Below are 22,848 nucleotides of genomic sequence, written 5' to 3'. Positions count from 1 at the left end.
CCATGAAGTGAACAGGGCACCACTATCCACATCTTGTTTTCTCTCTGGCTTTTGTGTGTGTGTGTTTGGAAGAGGTTGTGTGTGTGTTTGGAAGAGGTTGTGTGTGTGTTTGGAAGAGGTTGTGTGTGTGTTTGGAGGGGTGGGGGTGTGTGTGTATTCTCGTGTTTGTGTAGGCCTGTTAACACTAGCTGTTGGCACCGCTGCCTTAACTTAAAAGCCTCTAGAACGACCAACCAGCCTCTTTATCCTGCTTTAATATGACAGCAGACATGCTGTAGGATCTCTCTGGCATCACCCCTCCCTCCCTCCCTCCCTCCCTCCCTCCCTCCCTCCCTCCCTCCCTCCCTCCCTCCCTCCCTCCCTCCCTCCCTCCCTCCCTCCCTCCCTCCCTCCCTCCCTCCCTCCCTCCCTCCCTCCCTCCCTCCCTCCCTCTCTCCCTCCCTCCCTCCCTCCCTCCCTCCCCCTTATTCAGACTTGGGGATTTAAAGTTCTATTCAGGCATATATAGGCATATTTAGGAATTAGCATATTTCAAAACTTCTTATCAGCTTCCTATCTTGGAAAAGAAACTTGGATTGAAAACTCTTAAACACTTGAGCTTCCTACACAAATTTCACACATGCTGACTGTACCGTGAGTTTATAAAGCTGTGCTATAAATGTAATCTGGTTGGCATTTGCTGGCACTGCTCTCTCTTAATGCTGTCTTAGTGTGAGTCCTCCGCACTGCTCTCTCCTAATGCTCTCTTAGTCTGAGTCAGCACCCGCTGAGTGAGTGTAAACCTGCCTCTCTGTCTAAACACCCTGGTTGATATGAAGTGTGTGTGGCTGAAGCTTGGCTCCTCCACAGATACATCTCTCTCTTGGTTGCACTTATCACTTGTCTCTTCAGCTCCACCCTGAGCAGTCTCTCTGGCCAGGCTGTTTGTCCATGTGTCTGCAGTCAGGTGCAGACTGTGGACACCTGCCAGGCTGTTTGTCCGTGTCTGCAGTCAGGTGCAGACTTGCTTGTCATGCTATTAACAGATACATACAGATATACAGAAGGGTAGATACAGTAGGGTAGATACCAATAATCCCTCTAATTTTCTTCCGCACTGAGCAAATAGAAATCTGTCTGAGCGCTAACCTCAGCACTGTGAGCAAACTTCTGTACTGTGAGCAAACTTCTGTACTGTGAGCAAACCTCAGTACTCTGAGCAAAGTTTGCAGCGAAACCCACTAACTTCTTCGTAGCTAAATATATCAGAAAGCTTCACCAGCCTACCTGGACCATTGCTTGTGTCCGTTTGAACGATTTCATCAAGCCATTTGTGTTTAAATGTAAAATTTGTCCCTTTTTTTGGACTCCTGTAAAGGTAACGTTCCTGATTTTTGTTGCTACTCAAAGCTTGAGCTGAGTGCTAGGGTCGTTGTTTTGTTAAAACCTTGCGTGTAGCCTAGAGTGACATTGAAACGTATGAGGCTGGCTTCGCCGCATTTGGCCGATTCATTGAACAATTATAGTTTTTCAAAAATAATAATAAAAAATAATACAGATTTTATTTTGTGCAAGGTCTGAAAAATCGAGTGCACGGTCCTTCAACTGATCTATGGGTGGGGAGGGTTGGAAGGGTTCAGAGGGTGGTTAAGCTGCTCAGGCCTGCTGCTATGTGTGTTGCAGGGCAGCATGGGGAGTATCGCCTGCATTGCATGGAAGGGAGACACCCTCGTCCTGGGTGACGTGGACGGAAACCTCAACTTCTGGGACCTGAAGGCCCGACTGTCCAGGTGACTCACCTGTACTCTCCTTCCGTCTGCGGGTCTGTCTGTGTGTGTACAGTATGTGCGTGTGTGTGTACAGTATGTGTGTGTGCACAGTGTGTGTGTGTGTGTGTGTGTGTGTGTGTGTGTGTGTGTGTACAGTATGTGCGTGTGTGTACAGTATGTGCGTGTGTGTGTGTGTACAGTATGTGTGTGTACAGCAGTGTAGTTACTCAAAAAAGTAATGTATTACTTATTACTGTTCAGTAAGAGTAGTGTGATTAAGTTACATTATTACTTTCTGTACAAAGTAATATTATTACTTATTATATAACTTTTACTATTACTTTTAATAGTAGCAAGTTTTACGTTGTAAAAAACATTTTTGACACAGTACAGACGCAAAATAGTGTTTCTTTAAGGTTGATTCGTTAATACAATGAACAGTCACCCCCATGAAACTTTTATTGTTAGCTGTCCATACATCTGCTAAAGTGGCTACATATTCAATGCCATCTATGGTTTTTCTGAGCTCTCTTTTCATTTTGTCGTAAGCTTTATCCAAGTCAGCCGTAAATGTCTGTCAATCGGGTAGTGAATGCTTATCCTTGTCGAGATGATTGGTATTTTGCTGATAAGTTTCCTAACTGCAGGCGACTCTACTGTTGACAATGGCCTCATGTCTTCCACAACATATCCAGCAGTTTGTTTAACTCTGCTGGTGTCACCCTAAGGCCTACATTATCAAACTTTGTCTGCTTGGCTGATGATGAACCAGCAGCCACTTTAAAGTTTTGCTAGCTCCCAGCGTAGTTTCTTTGTATACAGTTTCAAGGTGTTTTTTCAAGTTCGAGGTACTGTTTTTACATTTACATTTATGCATTTAGCAGACGCCTTTATCCAAAGCGACTTCCAAGAGAGAATTTTACAAAAGTGCATAGGTGACTGATCATAACAACGAGATATCCACGAACATTGGTAGCCAAACATGAAGCATACATTGTGAAACCAAATAAGTCCCAAAAGGAAGAACAATAAGAGAATGTAGTTAAACAAGTTACAATTAAACAGCAAGAACCTCAAAAGTGCAAGAGTGTACCTGTGGAAAAAGCAAGCAACAATAATATATTTCAAAGCGAGTATAATAATTTTAAGACAGTTACAACAAACCAACAAGAGCAAGAGTTTTTGGCAGTAGTAGTATTTTGTAGGGGCACAGTTTGCATTTGACGTTCATGTTTTTACCTATATATTCAATTAAAGCGAAATAGTGTGCATATTTACACCCCGAAAACGTAACATGTTCTGCCGCCATCATTGCTGTTGTGTTTGCCTGCCGCGTGAATCAAAGGCAAACAGTTGCCTAGGCTACTGCGCCCATGTGTCAGTAACAATCGTTATTATATGGCAACGACGGTACGAGATTTCTGATTGGCTAATGGGTAATCATGCCAGACGCGTATTGCCCTCCTCAGCGGTCAATACGGCTCCGTATTGCCCTCTGACGTCATCTTCAAAATGAGCGACGAGTCAGCTGGTGAGTTTTACTATCCAGATGATGCTGAAAAGATTTGTCATCGAAAGTGAGGATGAAGACTAGAGTCTTTTAATCACTTGTGTCGTTATTTTGTGTTGAAATTAAAGCCATTTTAGCAGAACCATGTTGTCCGCTTTCTATCAAAAGTAATGAGTTGCTAGGCAACACAAGAAACACAGCGTGAGAAGACTTGAGAGCTAGCTACAATTAGCCTAGAGGTACCATTTATTTTCATTTACAAAATGAAAAGAAGCTAAAAATGCCATATAATAAACTACTTACTAACCTCGACCGATCGACAAGTAGCCTAACACAAGTTACTTAAATAAGTAACTGTTATAATATTACTCAATGTCAAAAACCCGTTATATCACTTTGTTACTTGCATCAGTAATAATAATACGTAATACGTTATATTACATAACGCGTTACCACACTGTTGTACCAACACTGGTGTACAGTATGAGTGTACAGTATGAATATGGGTCTGTGTGTACAGTATGAGTGTGTGTACAGTGTGTGTGTGTGTGTACAGTGTTTGTGTGTAGTATGAGTTTGTGTGTGTTTGTACAGTATGTGTGTGTGTACAGTGAGAGTGTGAGTGTCCATTAGGAACCTCTTGGTGTTGCTCCTCCAGGGGCATCCCGACCCACCGGGGCTGGGTAAAGAAGATTCGCTTCGCCCCGGGGAAGGGCAACCAGAAGCTGCTGGTCATGTACACAGACGGAGCTGAGGTCTGGGACACAAAGGAGGTGAGACCGTCCTTAAACCTGCCCACACCCTGACCCACCTGCCCACACCCCGACCCACCTGCCCACACCCCGACCCACCTGCCCACACCCCGACCCACCTGCCCACACCCCGACCCACCTGCCCACACCCCGACCCACCTGCCCAGACCCCGACCCACCTGCCCAGACCCCGACCCACCTGCCCAGACCCCGAACCACCTGCCCAGACCCCGAACCACCTGCCCACACCCCGACCCACCTGCCCAGACCCCGAACCACCTGCCCAGACCCCGAACCACCTGCCCAGACCCCGACCCACCTGCCCACACCCCGACCCACCTGCCCAGACCCCGAACCACCTGCCCAGACCCCGACCCATATGACCCACCTGCCCAGACCCTGACCCACCTGCCACACCCTGGCATCCTTGTAGGAGATAACTGAGGAAGGACTCTGGGGTTACGGTTAGGGTTAGCACCTCCACCAAAGATTAAGGAGCGCCACAACTACTATTCTTATGTTGTAGTCCCGTCCTGAGTTTACTAATGACCTCTAACCCCCACAGGTGCAGATGGTGAGCAGCCTGCGGATTGGTCGGAACGTGAACTACCGTATCCTGGACATTGATTGGTGCACGTCAGACAAGGTGACCCTGGCCTCGGATGACGGCTGCATCCGTGTGCTGGAGATGGCCATGAAGTCTGCCAGCTACCGCATGGACGAACAAGACCTGACTGGTGAGGGGGGAGAGAGAGAACAGGGGAGGGGAGAGAGAGAGGACAGGGGAGGGGAGAGAGAGAGAGAGGACAGGGGAGGGGAGAGAGAGAGAGAGAGAGAGGGGAGGGGAGGGGAGAGAGAGAGAGAGGACAGGGGAGGGGAGAGAGAGAGGACAGGGGAGGGGAGAGAGAGAGAGAGGGGAGGGGAGGGGAGAGAGAGAGAGGACAGGGGAGGGGAGGGGAGAGAGAGGACAGGGGAGGGAGAGAGAGAGAGGACAGGGGAGGGGAGAGAGAGAGAGGACAGGGGAGGGGAGAGAGAGAGAGACAGAGGACAGGGGAGGGGAGGGGAGAGAGAGAGGACAGGGGAGGGAGAGAGAGAGGACAGGGGAGGGAGAGAGAGAGGACAGGGGAGGGAGAGAGAGAGAGAGGACAGGGGAGGGAGAGAGAGAGAGAGAGGACAGGGGAGGGGAGAGAGAGAGAGAGGGGAGGGGAGAGAGGGGAGAGAGAGAGGACAGGGGAGGGAGAGAGAGAGAGAGGACAGGGGAGGGGAGAGAGAGGACAGGGGAGGGGAGAGAGAGGACAGGGGAGGGGAGAGAGAGAGGACAGGGGAGAGAGGGGAGAGAGAGAGAGGACAGGGGAGGGGGGGAGAGAGAGAGGACAGCTTTTCAACAAAGCTACTGGTCCTACGTAGGACCGGTGATCGCCCTCTTATTGGCTCTGGTCTGTATCTTTGTCACGCCCCAGAATTTACATCCAGACCAGCCCGAGGTAGCGTCTATCTCCGATATTAGTTTAGCTGCGCGCTGCTCTGTGTAAGCTACTTATAAGGAATTACAAAGAAGAACGTTTTGAATTATAACAAGGATATTGAAAATGGACCACGGTCGTAAATGCTGTGTTCCAGGCTGTAGCCTACAGGGAAGGCTAACACTCACAGTCTTCCCAAGGAGCCAAACATTCAACAGGCATGGCTGCTGTTGTCTTATGAGAAGATCCCGGCGAATTTTGACACTCAATCATTCATTTGCTCTGAACATTTCACCCAAGACAGTTTTGACAACCTTGGACAATTGCAAGCAGGATTTGCTAGGAATCTGAACCTTGAAAGAGGTGCTGTTCCGACCTTATGGTCATTGCAAGCGCGTATAAGGACAGTATGATGTTGTGCTAACAGTTATTAGCAATGCTAACGTTTCCTGTATAATATAGCATACCAGGTAGAATGCTAAATAAGTTTCTACACACATCAAATGACTCTAGCTAGACTAGCTGTAGTCGTCATTAGAAGGGAAGCTTCCGAAAAAAAGTCAGAAAACGAACAGCAGTCTGGCTTATTGCTAACGCCTGTCTAGATAATCTATTTGAAAGAACTGGAGAAAGGCAGGTGCTTGATACAGGATACGGTAGCATTGCTAGTAACTGTTACTAGTAACACCTAGACTGTAGGCATGTAAACAAGTTTAGCTTGCTAACGCAAGAACATAGGTAGAATGTGTGATAATTTAGCCTAGTTTATTGGCAATGGGGCTAACGTGTTGCGTTTTTGCTCCCCAGCTTCACTCGTTGAAAACCAACCCATCAGCGCGCAGCTCATCTAAATATTAATGAGCATACCATAAAAGGAGAAAAGCTAGTGTTTTTTCCCGGGAACATTTCAGAGTATCTGTCAGTGGGCATAGAACAGCACCTGGGCCATTTTCAACCCAACCAATGTTACATACCCTATTTGGAGACCTTAAGGAACAGTGTAAAATACAAAAAAAAACTTGTCAATTGCCCATTTAAGACAAAGGCATGCAAATGTCCCATGGCTCTTCTTCATTGGCTCCTTGCATAGACCTGACACGCGCGTGTGTGCGTACGTGGTATAGTGTGTGCGTGTTTAGGACATCAACCCTGATTGAAACACAACAACAGGATCTCTCGATGTCATAAAAGCTCCTTCACATAAGTGTCAACAAATGGTCACCAGACATTGCGTCTTCACCTATAGTCTTTGTCACACAGTATATCCTTAAAACAACCAAAAACCCCCTCTTCTTAGTCCTCAGCCCCAAGATAAGGGTCTTCAATGTTTACTCAGAGTTCAGATTTTTGGGTTAGGCCTTCCTTTACCCAAGTAATACTTAACACAGAATCATTCTTATACAGGATAACAGTTACATATTCAATTTTTCCAACAGAGGGAGAGAAGGGGGGACAGAGGGAGAGAAGGGGGGACAGAGGGAGAGAAGGGGGGACAGAGGGAGAGAAGGGGGGACAGAGGGAGAGAAGGGGGGACAGAGGGAGAGAAGGGGGGACAGAGGGAGAGAAGGGGGGACAGAGGGAGAGAAGGGGGGACAGAGGGAGAGAAGGGGGAGAGAGAAGGGAGGAGTGCAAGAGAAGGGGGAGAGAGAGAAGAGAAGGGGGGTGAGAGAGAAGGGAGGGGAGTGAGAGAGCAGGTGGGAGAGGAGACGATTATCAGTGTAACCGCAAGTCTATTTCAATGTGGCCGAAAGTCTGTTCATTGGAAAGGGCAGAGCTAATTTTTCCCAAATTCTTTAGCACGTTTGCTCCATCAGACAAATTAAATCAAATTTATTTGTATAGCCCTTTTTACACGCAAGCATGTCACAGAGGGCTTCACATACGCCCATAGAACTGCCCCTCAACCAACCTAAACCCTCAAGGAAGACAAGGAAAAACTCCCAGAAAAACTCCCAACGGGAGAAAAAATGGAAGAAACCTTGGGAGGAGCAATTCAGAGAGGGATCCCCTCCTCCAGAGACGGTTGATAAGAGAGAGGAGCAGAACACAAGCTAAACATAGTCATACAATGTCAATGGGTTTTGAAACACCAAAAATCCATTGTTCGGCTTTATAGACATTGGATGGGACCGGGAAACTCGCTGTTGGCCGTCATGGAGACGGTTGACGACCTGGTCCAGCGTTGGTAGACCGACGACCAGGCAGGTCCTGACAGCTCAGACCCCCCACACCACAGGGGATGTGTGGGGGGGACAGAGAGGAGAACAGGGATTAGAGAATGCCAGGAGCAGCAAACAGTTACAGTCGTAATAGAATGAGATCCCCACCGGTCAAGTGTGGACTAGTGCAGCAATTTAACAAAGCTAAGAGGGTATTTGATGCAGCCCCACACACCAAGACAGCGACAGCCCCCCTTGGTTGGAACACGAAATCTGTTCCTGGGGAAACAACTCTAAAATAGGTTATATTTATACGAATAAGGAAATCAAATCAAAACGCAGAGTCTGAATGGTTTCAACTCATAAGCCTGGTGATTATTCAAGCTGGTAGGGCCCACGTGAAGACATGCATAAATGCGTTTTACGCTAGGCTATATATGAAACGAAAATGCACAATAGAATTATTGTTGTAATCTTCACAGTGATCAAATGAAGGCGTTGCTAATGTTAAAAGAACCTGTCCTATATATATTTTCAAATCTGAACCAGCAAACTTGTTGAGGTATTTGGCAAAAAGTTGGCTGTACCTCCCTTTTGCAATGAACTTTCGGCCGCATTGAAACTGACTCCCGGGTGCACTGAAACAAACTTCAGTGCACACTGAAAATCGTCTCTCCCTTCTCTGTCTCTCCCCCTTCTCTCTCCCCCTTCTCGCTCTCTCTCCCCCTTCTCTCTCTCTCCTCCCTTCTCTCTCCTCCCTTCTTTATCTCTTCTAAATTAATGAATTACTAATTCAAATGACTTATTTTGAATGTGTTAATTCAAGATGTATTGTATGTATTCATGTGTATAACGTATTCATGAGTTCATGTGTATGAGAGTTTCATGGGGTAGCGAGGAGAGTGAGGAGAACATGTGTATGAGCAAGTTATTCAGTAGTTTCTCCCTCGACGGCCTCATACATTTTGAAACCAATCAAATGTTCACATAAGTGGCTGATTGATATGTGATTTTGCTTTTCTCCTCCTCTCTCCCTCCTCCTCTCCCTCATATCCCTCCTTTCTCCCTCCTCTCTCCCTCTCTCCCTCATATCCCTCCTTTCCCTCCTCTCCCTCATATCCCTCCTTTCTCCCTCCTCTCTCCCTCTTCTCCCTCATATCCCTCCTCTCTCCCTCTCTCCCTCATATCCCTCCTCTCTCCCCTCATCCCTCTCTCCCTCTTCTCCCTCATATCCCTCCTCTCTCCCTCTCTCCCTCATATCCCTCTTCTCTCCCTCTCTCCCCTCATCCCTCTCTCCCTCTCTCCCTCATATCCCTCCTCTCTCCCCTCATCCCTCTCTCCCTCTTCTCCCTCATATCCCTCCTCTCTCCCCTCATCCCTCTCTCCCTCTCTCCCTCATATCCCTCCTCTCTCCCTCTTCTCCCTCATATCCCTCCTCTCTCCCTCTCTCCCTCATATCCCTCCTCTCTCCCCTCATCCCTCTCTCCCTCTTCTCCCTCATATCCCTCCTCTCTCCCTCTCTCCCTCATATCCCTCCTCTCTCCCTCTCTCCCTCATATCCCTCCTCTCTCCCTCTCTCCCTCATATCCCTCTTCTCTCCCTCTCTCCCTCATATCCCTCCTTTCCCTCTCTCCCTCATATCCCTCTTCTCTCCCTCTCTCCCTCATATCCCTCCTCTCTCCCTCTCTCCCTCATATCCCTCTTCTCTCCCTCTCTCCCTCTCTCCCTCATATCCCTCCTCTCTCCCTCTCTCCCTCATATCCCTCTTCTCTCCCTCTCTCCCTCTCTCCCTCATATCCCTCCTCTCTCCCTCTCTCCCTCATATCCCTCTTCTCTCCCTCTCTCCCTCTCTCCCTCATATCCCTCCTCTCTCCCTCTCTCCCTCATATCCCTCCTCTCTCCCTCTCTCCCTCATATCCCTCTTCTCTCCCTCCTTCTCTCCAGACCCAGTGTGGTGCCCCTACCTGCTGCTGCCCCGAGCTGCCCTAACCCTGAAGGCCTTCCTTCAGCTCCAGCCCTGGTCGGGCTCTTTCACCATGGACATCTCACAAGTGTACGTGCCCCTCCTCCTCTCATTCATTCTCTAGCACCCTCTACCTCCTCTCATTCTCTCTACCTGCCTCCTCCTCTCATTCTCTCTACCTGCCTCGTCCTCCCATTCATTCTCTAGTTCCCTCTTCTTCCTCTCATTCTCTCTACCTGCCTCCTCCTCTCATTCATTCTCTAGCTCCCTCTGCCTCCTCTCTTCTTGTAATGATCTTATTCTGTCCTCCCCACTGCCGTTCTCTGCCTCTCCTTATCTGTCCGGCTCTCTAACACTGTGTCCTAACTGGATGTCGGGCTGAGTTTGGCTGTTCATAGGGTTACCCTAACCTTCCAGCAGAGGGCTTCTCTCTGTCTGACCCATGTATCTGTAGTGGCCGTCCACTTCACTTCCTGTTCATTATATGTGCAGATTACTACAAAGCTCCACATTAACTAACCCCAGGTCAGGTTTAATATCTCTCCTCTCTCTCCTGTCTCGCTATCCTCTCTCCTTTCTCTCTATGCTCTCTCTCCCCTCTGCCCTCTCTGGTCTCTAGTGATTACAGTGAAAAAGAGGAGATTAAAGGACTCATACAGGAGCAGCTCAACTCCATGTCCAAGTGAGTGAACATGAGACCTGTCCTGTCCTGAACAGAGAGACAGCCTCAGATGTGTGTGTGCAGTGTGTTTGTCTGTGTATGAAGGCATGGGTGTGTGTGTGTGTGCAGTGTGTTTGTCTGTGTATGAAGGCATGGGGGTGTGTGTGTGTGCAGTGGGTTTGTCATTGTGTGTGTGATCCTGGCCTGGGTTATTTACATTACATTTAGTCATTTAGCAGACGCTCTTATCCAGAGCGACTTACAGTAAGTACAGGGACATTCCCCCTGAGGCAAGTAGGGTGAAGTGCCTTGCCCAAGGACACAACGTCATTTAGCAAGGCCAGGAATCGATCTGGCAACCTTCAGATTACTAGCCCGATCACTCCCTATTTACTCCCACCTACTTCCTATTTAGGCTAGACAGCAGGGTTAAGGTTAGATTCAGCTCATCTTCTTTTGTCTCTTCCTGCTGTTTGTACGGGAGTACAACGGCACTTAAGAATGCTTGGCTGGATTTGTTAGTCTCCTCCAGGATCACTACGACTCTTATTGAGTGACTTGTTGCTATTGTAGGTTAGATATAACGAAGTTAAGTCTTGTACTTGCTGTGTAATATTTTACTGTTGATTGTTCTTTTACAGGTACAGTCCTGCACTTTTGTGGTTCATGTTGTTTTATTTGTAACTTGTATAACTACATGCTCTTATGGGTCTTCCCTTTTGGCACTTGTTTAGCTTTTTCACAATGTATGCTTCATGTTTTGGCTGCTTGCAATGTTTGGGACTATCTCGTTGTTATGTTCAGTGACCTATGCTCTTTTGTAAAGCTCTCTCTTGGAAGTCGCTTTGGATAAAAGCGTCTGCTAAATGAATAAATGTAAATGTAATGTAAATGTTTGTAAGGTCCCTAAACTGCCTTTGTGTATGTGTGTGTGTGTCCATGCGTGCTTGTGTATGTATGTCCGACTGTGTGTGTCTGATTGGCTCCTAGTGACATGAAGAGCGTTCTCCAGGATCCAGAGCTCAACCTGCTACAGCGATGCCTCCTGGTGTCACGGTGAGTCCCAGTAACCATTCAGCCACCCTGCATCCTCTCCTGTCCTCCTCTCCTCCCCTCCTGTCCTCCTCCTCTCCTGTCCTCCTCCTCTCCTGTCCTCCTCCTCTCCTGTCCTCCTCTCCTCCTCCTGTCCTCCTCATCTCCTGTCCTCCTCTCCTCCTCCTGTCCTCCTCATCTCCTGTCCTCCTCATCTCCTGTCCTCCTCATCTCCTGTCCTCCTCATCTCCTGTCCTCCTCATCTCCTGTCCTCCTCATCTCCTGTCCTCCTCCTCTCCTGTCCTCCTCCCCTCCTGTCCTCCTCCTCTCCTGTCCTCCTCCTCTCCTCTCCTCCTCCTGTCCTCCTCATCTCCTGTCTTCCCCTCCTGTCCTCCTCTCCTCTCCTCCTGTCCTCCTCCTCTCCTGTCCTCCTCCTCTCCTCTCCTCCTGTCCTCCTCCTCTCCTCTCCTCCTGTCCTCCTCCTCTCCTCTCCTCCTGTCCTCCTCCCCTCCTGTCCTCCTCCTCTCCTCCCCTCCTGTCCTCCTCCTCTCCTGTCCTCCTCCTCTCCTCTCCTCCTGTCCTCCTCCTCTCCTGTCCTCCTCCTGTCCTCCTCCTCTCCTGTCCTCCTCCTCTCCTCTCCTCCTGTCCTCCTCCTCTCCTCTCCTCCTGTCCTCCTCCTCTCCTGTCCTCCTCCTGTCCTCCTCCTCTCCTCTCCTCCTGTCCTGCTCTCCTCCTGTCCTCCTCCTCTCCTGTCCTCCTCCTCTCCTGTCCTCCTCCTCTCCTCCTCCTCTCCTCTCCTCCTGTCCTGCTCTCCTCCTGTCCTCCTCCTCTCCTGTCCTCCTCCTCTCCTGTCCTCCTCCTGTCCTCCTCCTCTCCTCTCCTCCTGTCCTCCTCCTCTCCTGTCCTCCTCCTCTCCTCTCCTCCTGTCCTCCTCCTCTCCTGTCCTCCTCTCCTCTCCTCCTGTCCTCCTCCTCTCCTTTCCTCCTGTCCTGCTCTCCTCCTGTCCTCCTCTCCTGTCCTCCTGCTTTCCTGGCCACACACACCCTCCCTCACACACACACTCACAGACACACACACACCTCTGATGGGTTCCATTGTTTCCCTGTATTCTGAACGCTTTGTCACTGCTTCTGGGACCTGGGTAAGTGTCGTGAGAGGATTTGCAAGGTCCCTCTTTGTGGAACTGTATAAAACCTCACAATCACAAAGCGTCCAGGTCAGAGTCCCTCTCTTGTTACTTTTCAAGTCTCAAAGCTTTTCAATTTTTTATGGCCTTCGTTAACCAAAAAAAGGGTAACCTAGCAACAGTTCAACATACAAGATATATCTTGCTGCTGTGCAAATATGTTGATGGTGTTAAGAAAGGAAGATAAGGGTGTGTGTGTGTGGGCATGAATTTACATGTAGTCATTTAGCAGATGCTTTTATCCAAAGCGACTTACAAAACCACTTTACAAAAGGTGCATATGTCAATGATCATAAACAACATGATAGCCCCAAAAACAATGTGGGTAGCCAAAACATGAAGCATACATTGTGAAAAGCAAATAAGTGCCAGTGGGTAGAACCAGAAGAGCATTTAGTTAAACAAATTTTAATTAAACAACATGATCCTTGAAAGTGCAAGTCCAGTGTACCTGGAGGAAAGCAAGTCACAATAATATAATTCACAGTGAGTACAAGTAGTTAAATCAGTTACAACTAACCAACAAGTGCAATAATTCCCTCAATAAGTGTCATTGTGTTTCTGGAGGAAATAAACTAACATCTGATCCAACAAATCTTTCTTAAGTACCGTTGCATGCTCAGTGGTTGTTAGTGGTCAACTGCAGGGCAGGGCAGTTGACCACAGAGCCTGACCTCTCAGATGTTGACTGCTGTGGTCGAGATTGTCTGGCCAGCTAGCGACTCATGCTGTGGTCTTGTCCAGGTTGTTTGGAGATGAGTCGGACCTGCACTTTTGGACCGTGGCGGCCCACTACATCCAGGCCTTTTCCCAAGCTCGCCAACTCAGCGTGCCTCCTGCAGGGGGCCCTCAGGGGGCCCCTGGAACCCCCCAGGGCCACCTAGACATCTGCCATGACACCCTGTGTGAGAGCAACTACTTCCAGGTCAGTGACAGAGGTTTGGTATTGGGTAAGTAGTAGTAACACATTTTATTTAACTAAAATTCACTACTCAAATTCAGACACAGTCAAACCACGCTTCCGTACCACCACTCAGACTGTGTCTGAATTTGAGCGCCATCAGCGCCTACATTCACATTCATACGATGCATGTCTTTATGATGGTGGGGGAAACCGGAGTACCCGGAGGAAACCCACGCAGGCACGGGGACATGTAAGCTCCACACAAAAAGGACCAGGAAGCGACCAGGGTTTGAACCAGGGACCTTCTTGCTGTGAGGCGACAGTGCTAACCACTGAGCCACCGTGCCGCCCAGTATGTCTGTGATACTGTGACGCTAACCAGACCACCTCAGACATGGTCATCTGGCTCAGGGCTTTTGGAGAAGACAAGACATCCAGTCTCCATTAGGGAGACGAGAGAAGCTCTTCATACGCACACACACACACATACACATATGCACACACATACACACACACAAACACACACACTCAAACATACTATATGGATAGATGTGTTCACTGTGTGTGTGTGTGTCTCTTAAATCAACCTGTTGGAGAATGCAAGATGATCAGTGGACTTAGATCATGATGAACGTAGATAGTGATGAGCATATATATTGATGAATGTAGATAGTGATGAGCATATATATTGATGAATGTAGATAGTGATGAGCATATATATTGATGAATGTAGATAGTGATGAGCATATATATTGATGAATGTAGATAGTGATGAGCATATATATTGATGAATGTAGATAGTGATGAGCGTATATATTGATGAACGTAGATAGTGATGAGCGTATATAGTGATGAATGTAGATAGTGATGAGCGTATATAGTGATGAGCGTATATACTTTCAACTTTATTTATCCTTCAAAAGGAAATTAGTGTGTTGCAGGGGTCAGAAACACGTACACATACAGATAGGGATGAGCGTATATAGTGATGAATGTAGATAGTGATGAGCATATATATTGATGAATGTAGATAGTGATGAGCATATATATTGATGAATGTAGATAGTGATGAGCATATATATTGATGAATGTAGATAGTGATGAGCATATATATTGATGAATGTAGATAGTGATGAGCATATATATTGATGAATGTAGATAGTGATGAGCATATATATTGATGAATGTAGATAGTGATGAGCATATATATTGATGAATGTAGATAGTGATGAGCGTATATATTGATGAATGTAGATAGTGATGAGCATATATATTGATGAATGTAGATAGTGATGAGCATATATATTGATGAATGTAGATAGTGATGAGCATATATATTGATGAACGTAGATAGTGATGAGCATATATATTGATGAATGTAGATAGTGATGAGCGTATATAGTGATGAGCGTATATACTTTCAACTTTATTTATCCTTCAAAAGGAAATTAGTGTGTTGCAGGGGTCAGAAACACGTACACATACAGATAGGGATGAGCGTATATAGTGATGAGCGTATATAGTGATGAACGTAGATAGTGATGAATGTAGATAGTGATGAATGTAGATAGTGATGAGTGTAGATAGTGATGAGTGTAGATAGTGATGAGTGTAGATAGTGATGAACGTAGATAGTGATGAATGTAGATAGTGATGAATGTAGATAGTGATGAACGTAGTTCTGATGTCCACACAGCAGTCCAATTTCAGGCCCGTCATCGACCAACCCTCCTGTTTCTCTTCTTCTTAAAAGCAGATAATTGATTGGACAGTCTGTGCGTACTCCGCCTGGTTGGCATGGCAGCCACTCAACCAGCGAGAGATGGCCTGTCAGTTGCCAAGGAAACACCAGAAAGTTTCTTTATGAGATGAGCTTTTGATCTGCTTTTGTGAAACTATGTTGCTTTCTACCTCAAATAGTGGACCTAACTAAATTTTAAAAATTATTATCTATTGTACACTACAAAAGCGTCTGCTAAATGCATAAATGTATACTTTGTGCTCAATCCTGAAGTTTTCATCAAGTCTTCCAGGAGTTCCTGCCAGAATAACTCGGACACTGAACGTAGTAAATGTCATATAGCTAATTTCCCTATGAACCAATTATAGTACTTGCAAATACGATTGAATTCACAGTGATTTAAATTCATTTACAGGAAGTGGCTTGGTTAAATGATGTTAATTTGTCTGCAGAACATTTGCAGAGATTACAGATTCGGTTGTGAACAGAAATGTTCTTGTCTGAGTGCAGTGATATCGCTGGCCAGGATCTCTTCTGTGATCTCAAGATCTCTATTACAGTCTAGCGCCTCCAGCATCAGTCAGGACTTCCATATGTCTCTTGTCTCAGCTCAGACCTCCTCCTGTCCTCCTCTCCTGTCTTCCTCTCCTCCTCTCCTGTCTTCCTCTCCTGTCTTCCTCTCCTCCTCTCCTGTCTTCCTCTCCTGTCTTCCTCTCCTCCTCTCCTGTCTTCCTCTCCTCCTCTCCTGTCTTCCTCTCCTGTCTTCCTCTCCTGTCTTCCTCTCCTGTCTTCCTCTCCTCCTCACCTCTCCTCCTCTCCTCCTTTCCTCTCCTCCTTTCCTCTCCTCCTCACCTCTCCTCTCCTGTCCTCCTCTCCTGTCTTCCTCTCCTGTCTTCCTCTCCTGTCTTCCTCTCCTGTCTTCCTCTCCTCCTCACCTCTCCTCCTCTCCTGTCTTCCTCTCCTCCTCTCCTGTCTTCCTCTCCTGTCTTCCTCTCCTCCTCTCCTGTCTTCCTCTCCTGTCTTCCTCTCCTGTCTTCCTCTCCTCCTCTCCTGTCTTCCTCTCCTCCTCTCCTGTCTTCCTCTCCTGTCTTCCTCTCCTGTCTTCCTCTCCTCCTCTCCTGTCTTCCTCTCCTGTCCTCCTCTCCCGTTACATGGTCCCTCTCTTCTCATACGCTGTCCGTTAGTACATGTTCTACCCAAAACACACTAACACACACAGAAGCACACACACACACACTGACACTTACAATCGTCTCCCTGAGTCCCTTATTAAAACTGATGAGCTCTTACAATGTAGAAAATATATGGTGTAGATGATCCTGGTTTTGTTGTGGTCTAAAATCCCTATGCTCACATTAGTTTGAATTCCATCAAGGTTTTCTGCAGCACTCTACATGCAATCCTGGTAAGAGGGACATCAAATCTAAATGTGGCTTGAATATTTAAAGAAGTAATAGATGTCTCTCTTCCTCTCCCCATCTCTCTCCTTGAATCACTCCCTCCCTCCTCCCCTCCTCAAACAGAAGTTCCAGCTTGAGAGAGTCCATTTGCAGGAAGTGAAGAGGTCCAGTTATGAACACACCAAGAAGTGTGCTGATCAGCTCCTCCTGCTGGGCCAGGTCAGTACTACCTAAATCTGTCATCTACCTCATCTACCATTGACCTGAACACCTCATCTAACATCTACCATCTACCTCCTTTACCATCTACCTGAACACCTCAACTACCATCTACCTCATCTACCATCTACCTGAACACCTCTTCTAACATCTACCATCTACCTGAACACCTCATCTACCATCTACCTCATCTACCATCTACCTCCTTTACCATCTACCTGAACACCTCAACTACCATCTACCTCATCGACCATCTACCTCATCTACCATCTACCTCCTCTACCATCTACCTGAACACCTCATCTACCATCTACCTCCTCTACCATCTACCTGAACACCTCATCTACCATCTACCTCCTCTACCATCTACCTGAACACCTCATCTAACATCTACCTCATCGACCATCTACCTCCTCTCACACACAATCACATCCTCCCTCTGTCTCAGCCTTACTGTGTTCTCTGATGACAGCAGAATGATCACATCTGCTTGATAGAGGGACAGAAGGGATGAGTGAAGCTCTGTTCTCCTCTGTAATCCAGTCATCTCTCCGTTTTCCTCCTTCCATCATAAAAAATCTCACTCCATCCATCTCTCTCTCCACCTCTCCTGCTTTCTCACACAGACCATTCCTGTCTCTATCACTCTAAATCTTGATCATCATCTCCTTTTGACTATCTCTGTCCATCTTTCAATTTCCACATCATCATTGTATCTCCAATCATTTGCTGCAATTACCAGCCTCTCTCCAGGTCCAGTCCTGCAGGAGGGAGGGAGTAGGACAGGGAGGGAGGTGGGCAGGGAGGGAGGGAGGAGGGCAGGGAGGGAGGCAGGGAGGTGGGCAGGGAGGTGGGCAGGGAGGGAGGGAGGAGGGCAGGGAGGTGGGCAGGGAGGGAGGGAGAGAGGGAGGGAGGAAGGCAGGAAGAGAGGGAGGAGGGCAGGGAGGGAGGGAGGAGGGCAAGGAGGGCAGGGAGAGAGAGAGGGAGGGAGGAAGGGAGAGGGAGGCAGGGAGGGAGGAGGCCAGGGAGAGAGAGAGGAGGGCAGGGAGGGAGCAAAGGCTGGGAGCTAATGATGAGTAGAATTACAGTGAACTACAGCTGTGATGGGGTGTGAGTTAGGCCAGCCATCGTGGATCCCAGCAGGCCTTCTCTCTGGGCTGCAGGGTTAGGGTTAGGCTGCAGGGCCCCCCCACGCTCTACGCCCCCACACTCTACCTCCCCACGCTCCCCCCACGCTCTACCCCCCCACGCTCTACCCCCCCACGCTCTACCCCCCCCACGCTCTACCCCCCCCACGCTCTACCCCCCCACGCTCTACCCCATGGGAAGTAGCATAATGGCTATAATATAGGTGTTTGTCTTCTTTCCATTATTATCTGCTTTATCCCTCTACCTCTCAGACGGACAGGGCCGTGCAGTTGCTATTGGAGACGAGCGCCGACAACCCCAGCTACTACTGTGACTCTCTGAAGGCATGTCTGGTCACCACCATCACCTCCTCCGGCCCCTCCCAGTCTACCATCAAACTGGTGGCCACCAACATGATCGCCAATGGGAAGCTGGCAGGTAGGATATTAGAGTAGAGCAGCTGGCAGGTAGGATATTACAGTAGAGCAGCTGGCAGGTAGGATATTACAGTAGAGCAGCTGGAAGGTAGGATATTACAGTAGAGCAGCTGGCGGGTAGGATATTACAGTAGAGCAGCTGGCGGGTAGGATATTACAGTAGAGCAGCTGGCGGGTAGGATATTACAGTAGAGCAGCTGGCGGGTAGGATATTACAGTAGAGCAGCTGGCGTGTAGGATATTACAGTAGAGCAGCTGGCAGGTAGGATATTACAGTACAGCAGCTGGCAGGTAGGATATTACAGTACAGCAGTTGGCAGGTAGGATATTAAAGTAGAGCAGCATCAAACTTTCCATCTAACATCCTTCCCTTTTTCCATCTCTCTCTCTTTCTCTTCTGTCTCTCTCATTCTCTCAATATCTTCTTCTCTTCCTCCTCTCTCTCCATCCCTCCCACTCTCTCTCAGAGGGTGTGCAGCTGTTGTGTTTGATTGACAAGGCTGTGGATGCATGTCGTTACCTGCAGACCTATGGAGAGTGGAACCGTGCTGCATGGCTGGCTAAGGTAGCTCGCACAAACACACTCACACAAACACACACGTACTTACACATACACGCATACATTCACGCATACACACACACATACTTACACTCTCTACTCATGCATACACACATTCCCAGCAATGTCCATCAGAACACACTGGCGTTTATAATACAACCAAAACAACAATGCTTACTTATTGACTTCTCTCCGTGTGTGTCCCAGGTGCGTCTGAACCCTGCAGAGAGCTCTGACGTGCTGAAGCGCTGGGCTGAGCACCTGTGCTCCCCACAGGTCAACCACAAGTCCAAGGCTGTGCTGGTACTGCTCTCTCTGGGATGCTTCCACAAAGTGGGGGAGATGCTGCACAGGTAACCTCTCACCTACCCTAACCCTACCCTCTCACTAGCATAGGTTGTCCAGCAGAGTGCTAGCAGTATTTAGTTGATCAGAGTGCTACAATAAGATCTCAGCTACAAATAATAACAGTTACATGGTACTAGATCTGAGAGATGGATTCTAGATTTTAGGGATGAGGCCAGGGAGGTATGAGGCCAGGGAGGGATGAGGTCAGGGAGGTATGAGGCCAAGGAGGGATGAGGCCAGGGAGGTATGAGGCCAAGGAGGGATGAGGCCAGGGAGGTATGAGGCCAGGGAGGTATGAGGCCAAGGAGGGATGAGGCCAGGGAGGGATGAGGCCAGGGAGGGATGAGGCCAGGGAGGGATGAGGCCAGGGAGGGATGAGGCCAGGTGTATGATGGTCTCTGATGGTGCATCTCTCTCCTAGTATGAGATACTTCGACCGCGCTGCTCTCTTCATAGAAGCCTGTCTGAAGTATGGCGTGATGGAGGCCAACGACTCAACCAATATCCTTCACACAGGTGTCATTCTAGTCTGGTCTGTGTCTGTCTCTCTCTGTCTCTCTTTCTCTCTCTGAGTTTCTCTCTCTGAATCTCTCTGTCTCTGTGCTCTGTGTGACTGTAGCATCCAGAGTTTGTCCTTGACCTGTGTGTATACATAAGCTGATTGGTGCTGCGTTTGTGGACTACGCCAAGCTGCTGCGCTCCTGGGGCTTGCGGGAGGGCGCTGCGCTGTGGGCCTCACGGGCAGGGGGCGCTGGAGAGCAGTTGCTGGAGGAGCTGTTCCAGGGTGAGGGAGCAGGGCCAGAGCCCAGCCCGGGGGAGGAAGAGGCGGAGCTGGACCTGGAGACCAGCGAGTAGCCCCCCCTCACCCTGGAGCAGAGCAGAGGACAGGACAGTGGAGCTGGCCGGGGGTATAGATCTGGGACCAGCCAGGCCCTCGCCATCCTTGAGGGAGGAAGGCCCTGGGTCAGTACGGAGGATTAGGGTTAGAACACAGAGGAAAGATCATCCGCTACTCTGTCAATCACTGGAGTTGGCATGTGTGTTTGATTTGGTGTGGAGACCAGCAGTCTGTTTCTGGTCTCTATGCTCCAGCAGGTTAGCATTCAAGGTTCCTTGTTGGTTGATTTGAACTATTGACATTTTAAATGGATTATTATCAAGCTGTATTTGGTGTGGCCCTTACCACCTCTAACTCTTTGTGGTGTGGCCAGTGGTGAAACCTGATTGTTGTATGTACTCCTGCAGTATGCACATTAGCGTTGGTTCTGTGTATTCTGGACCTGCACTCTTGTTGGGTTTGTGTGTTGTCTCATGACTGAATTGCATTCCAAAAGATTTAATCAGTAGATGTTTGCACTATTTTTATTTTTTTTCTTACATTTTTTTTTGTACACATTTTATGTATCCAAATAATTCCCCCTATTAGAACCCAAATCGTGTTGAGCTCTGACTGGAAGGCTGTCTGAGAGAAGAGGGAGAGAAGCTGTGCATATCCAGAGAGAATAGAAAGGACAGTGTAAACAGAGTTAGGTTTCCAACCCTGACCTCTAAACAAAGCAGAGCGCCTGTCTGGCTGTCCCGGGCAGAGGTGTTGATCAAGCCTCTGGGCACGAGTTGAAACACACAGATCTCACGCAGTAACCAGTATACAACTTGTGTCATGGGTTTGTTAATAGCTAATATTCAACCTTGTTAAAGATCTGACTTGAAAATTATCTTTGCCTTTTTATGTGACATAGAAAGTGAATCTTTGTTCATCATTTTGTGAGTCACATAAGGCTATATCAACTTTCCCAACACAAACGTTTCCTTTTGATCCTGTAAGTGTTGAGAGCTACAGTAGGCAATTAAGATCCTGTATTGTACAATGAGGTTGTTTGGATGTAAACAGTTATGCGTTAACATAAGGGTATTGTTGTTTGTGTAGTCCACATGAGGGGCCTCAGTTGTGTTCCAGGCTCCTGTCAGACCAGCAGCTGAAAGCTGCTTTGCATGCTGGGATCAGAGCATCCAGTCCCAGCCCTCGTACCTGCCCTCGGAGCATCCAGTCCCCACCTGCCCATCTGTCCACCAGCCCACCTGTCCGGGGACCACTGGGAGTGGTGTGAACAGTTGTTTAGTAACTGTATGATGCAATATTTTATCTAAATCTATGGATTGTCCTTTAGTTCTTGTGTCTCTCCCCCCCCCTTCCAGCACTTCTCCAGTTCAGTGTGTAAACCTGTATCCTTGTCCTCCAGTCAAACCAGGCTGTATTGTAGAGCAGTGTGTTCACACCTCCATTCTGCACACGTCTGAATAGAGGAATTAAGAAACATTGCTTTGTGCTTTTTTGTTGTCAATCTCAGAACTGTTGTTGTGAAGAGGTTAGAAAATGTAGCAGTTAGAGAAACAAAGTTAAACATGCCTTTGTTTCATCATGAGACTTTTTTTATTGTTCCATCCTCCCTCGTAACCCTCACATCTGCTTTAACCTTTACAAATCTATGACAAGAAGATGTATGTGTAAGTGGATAGCAATAAAAGTTCAAATATGTATTAAGTGTTGTCTCAAATGTCATTATTTGTTTGCAAAACATTTCTAACCACATGAGGGTGCTGTTGTATTTGAGCTGAATTGAACTGTTGTATTTGAGCAGAATTGAACTGTTGTATAGGGTTAGGGTTAGGATGTATTTGTATGTACGAATGTGCTGCAGACAGGTGCAGAAAGATTTCTATTCTAGTCATGAACTGTGTGCCAAAAGTGCAGACTATTGAAAGATTTTTAACAAGCCTTTTAGAATGATGGCGTTTGATTTCAGGCCAGGTATAATCAATCAAAGCAGGATACATTAATCAAACTGTCGTATGGTGAATTAGGTCCTAAAGCAGTATTAGAACAGAGTTGGACCACTGGCAAAGCCCAACTTCTTTTTTTATCTTTTGTTTTTTCACTCTTTTCTTGTTCTTTTCTTTCCTCGGTTTCTTCTTCTTGTGAAGGAGAACAAAGAGGAGGAGGCTCACCAGCTCCTAACCCTGGTGACTGCTGAGTCCACCTGCCTCTGTACGCATGGCCTTCCTGAAACAGTCATCCTGAACTAGCCAGCATCCTTGAACCAGTTATCCTGAAACAGCCAGCCAACCATCCTGAACCAGTCATCCTGAACCAGTGATCTTGAACCAGCTAGCCAGCTTCTGTATTCACACCATCTGTCTTCTATAGCCATTCTGTCACTGGTGAGTCCTGTCTTCCTTATTGGCTTGAACAGCCTCTCCCTCCCAGCCTGAGGGCAACTGGCACACAGCTGGTCAAGACCCACTCCCTGTTCACTAACCCTAACCAACTAGCATTAGGAAGACCAAGAAACCCTCAAACAGACCAGTTTAGGTTTTTTCTGTCAGTTCTTTTCATCCTTAGTTTTTCTTCTGCCTTCCTTAATCCTGATTCCCTCCAGGAGATCCCTGCCGGGGGCAGCGAGTCTCAGATTTTTCTGAAACATCTTCCAAATTGTTGTCTTCTACTTCATAAATCTTCCTTCCCAGCACGGACATCATCCCCCAGATGTTATTTAGAAACCCTCATACTCTCTCAGGTCTCTCTCATGCATCACTGTTCCTTTTTGGCCTCCTCGTGTATCCTACAGACGTCACCATGG

The 22,848-nt window shown here is 47.7% G+C and overlaps 1 protein-coding gene across 1 annotated transcript in view; it reads left to right on the top strand.

Annotated features, from left to right (window-relative positions):
* The window catches only part of wdr11 (WD repeat domain 11), a 45,487-nt gene extending 23,735 nt beyond the window's left edge, over nt 1-21,752 (top strand). Inside the window, exons 17-29 of the mRNA XM_084709061.1 lie at nt 1,663-1,769; nt 3,917-4,031; nt 4,576-4,747; nt 9,577-9,685; nt 10,215-10,277; nt 11,247-11,312; nt 13,219-13,399; nt 16,643-16,738; nt 18,139-18,304; nt 18,771-18,868; nt 19,070-19,215; nt 19,632-19,714; nt 19,866-21,752. Coding sequence (XP_084565187.1) covers nt 1,663-1,769; nt 3,917-4,031; nt 4,576-4,747; nt 9,577-9,685; nt 10,215-10,277; nt 11,247-11,312; nt 13,219-13,399; nt 16,643-16,738; nt 18,139-18,304; nt 18,771-18,868; nt 19,070-19,215; nt 19,632-19,714; nt 19,866-20,065 — 1,602 coding nt within the window. The 3' untranslated portion in view covers nt 20,066-21,752. The remainder of the gene's footprint in view (nt 1-1,662; nt 1,770-3,916; nt 4,032-4,575; nt 4,748-9,576; nt 9,686-10,214; nt 10,278-11,246; nt 11,313-13,218; nt 13,400-16,642; nt 16,739-18,138; nt 18,305-18,770; nt 18,869-19,069; nt 19,216-19,631; nt 19,715-19,865) is intronic.
* The last annotated feature ends 1,096 nt before the right edge of the window (nt 21,753-22,848 follow it).

This window comes from Hypomesus nipponensis, chromosome 11, assembly GCF_054491055.1.
Source record: "Hypomesus nipponensis isolate SF chromosome 11, ASM5449105v1, whole genome shotgun sequence".
NCBI lineage: Eukaryota > Metazoa > Chordata > Actinopteri > Osmeriformes > Osmeridae > Hypomesus > Hypomesus nipponensis.
Note: the sequence above shows the minus strand (reverse complement) of the source record. Positions and strands in the feature narration are given on the sequence as shown.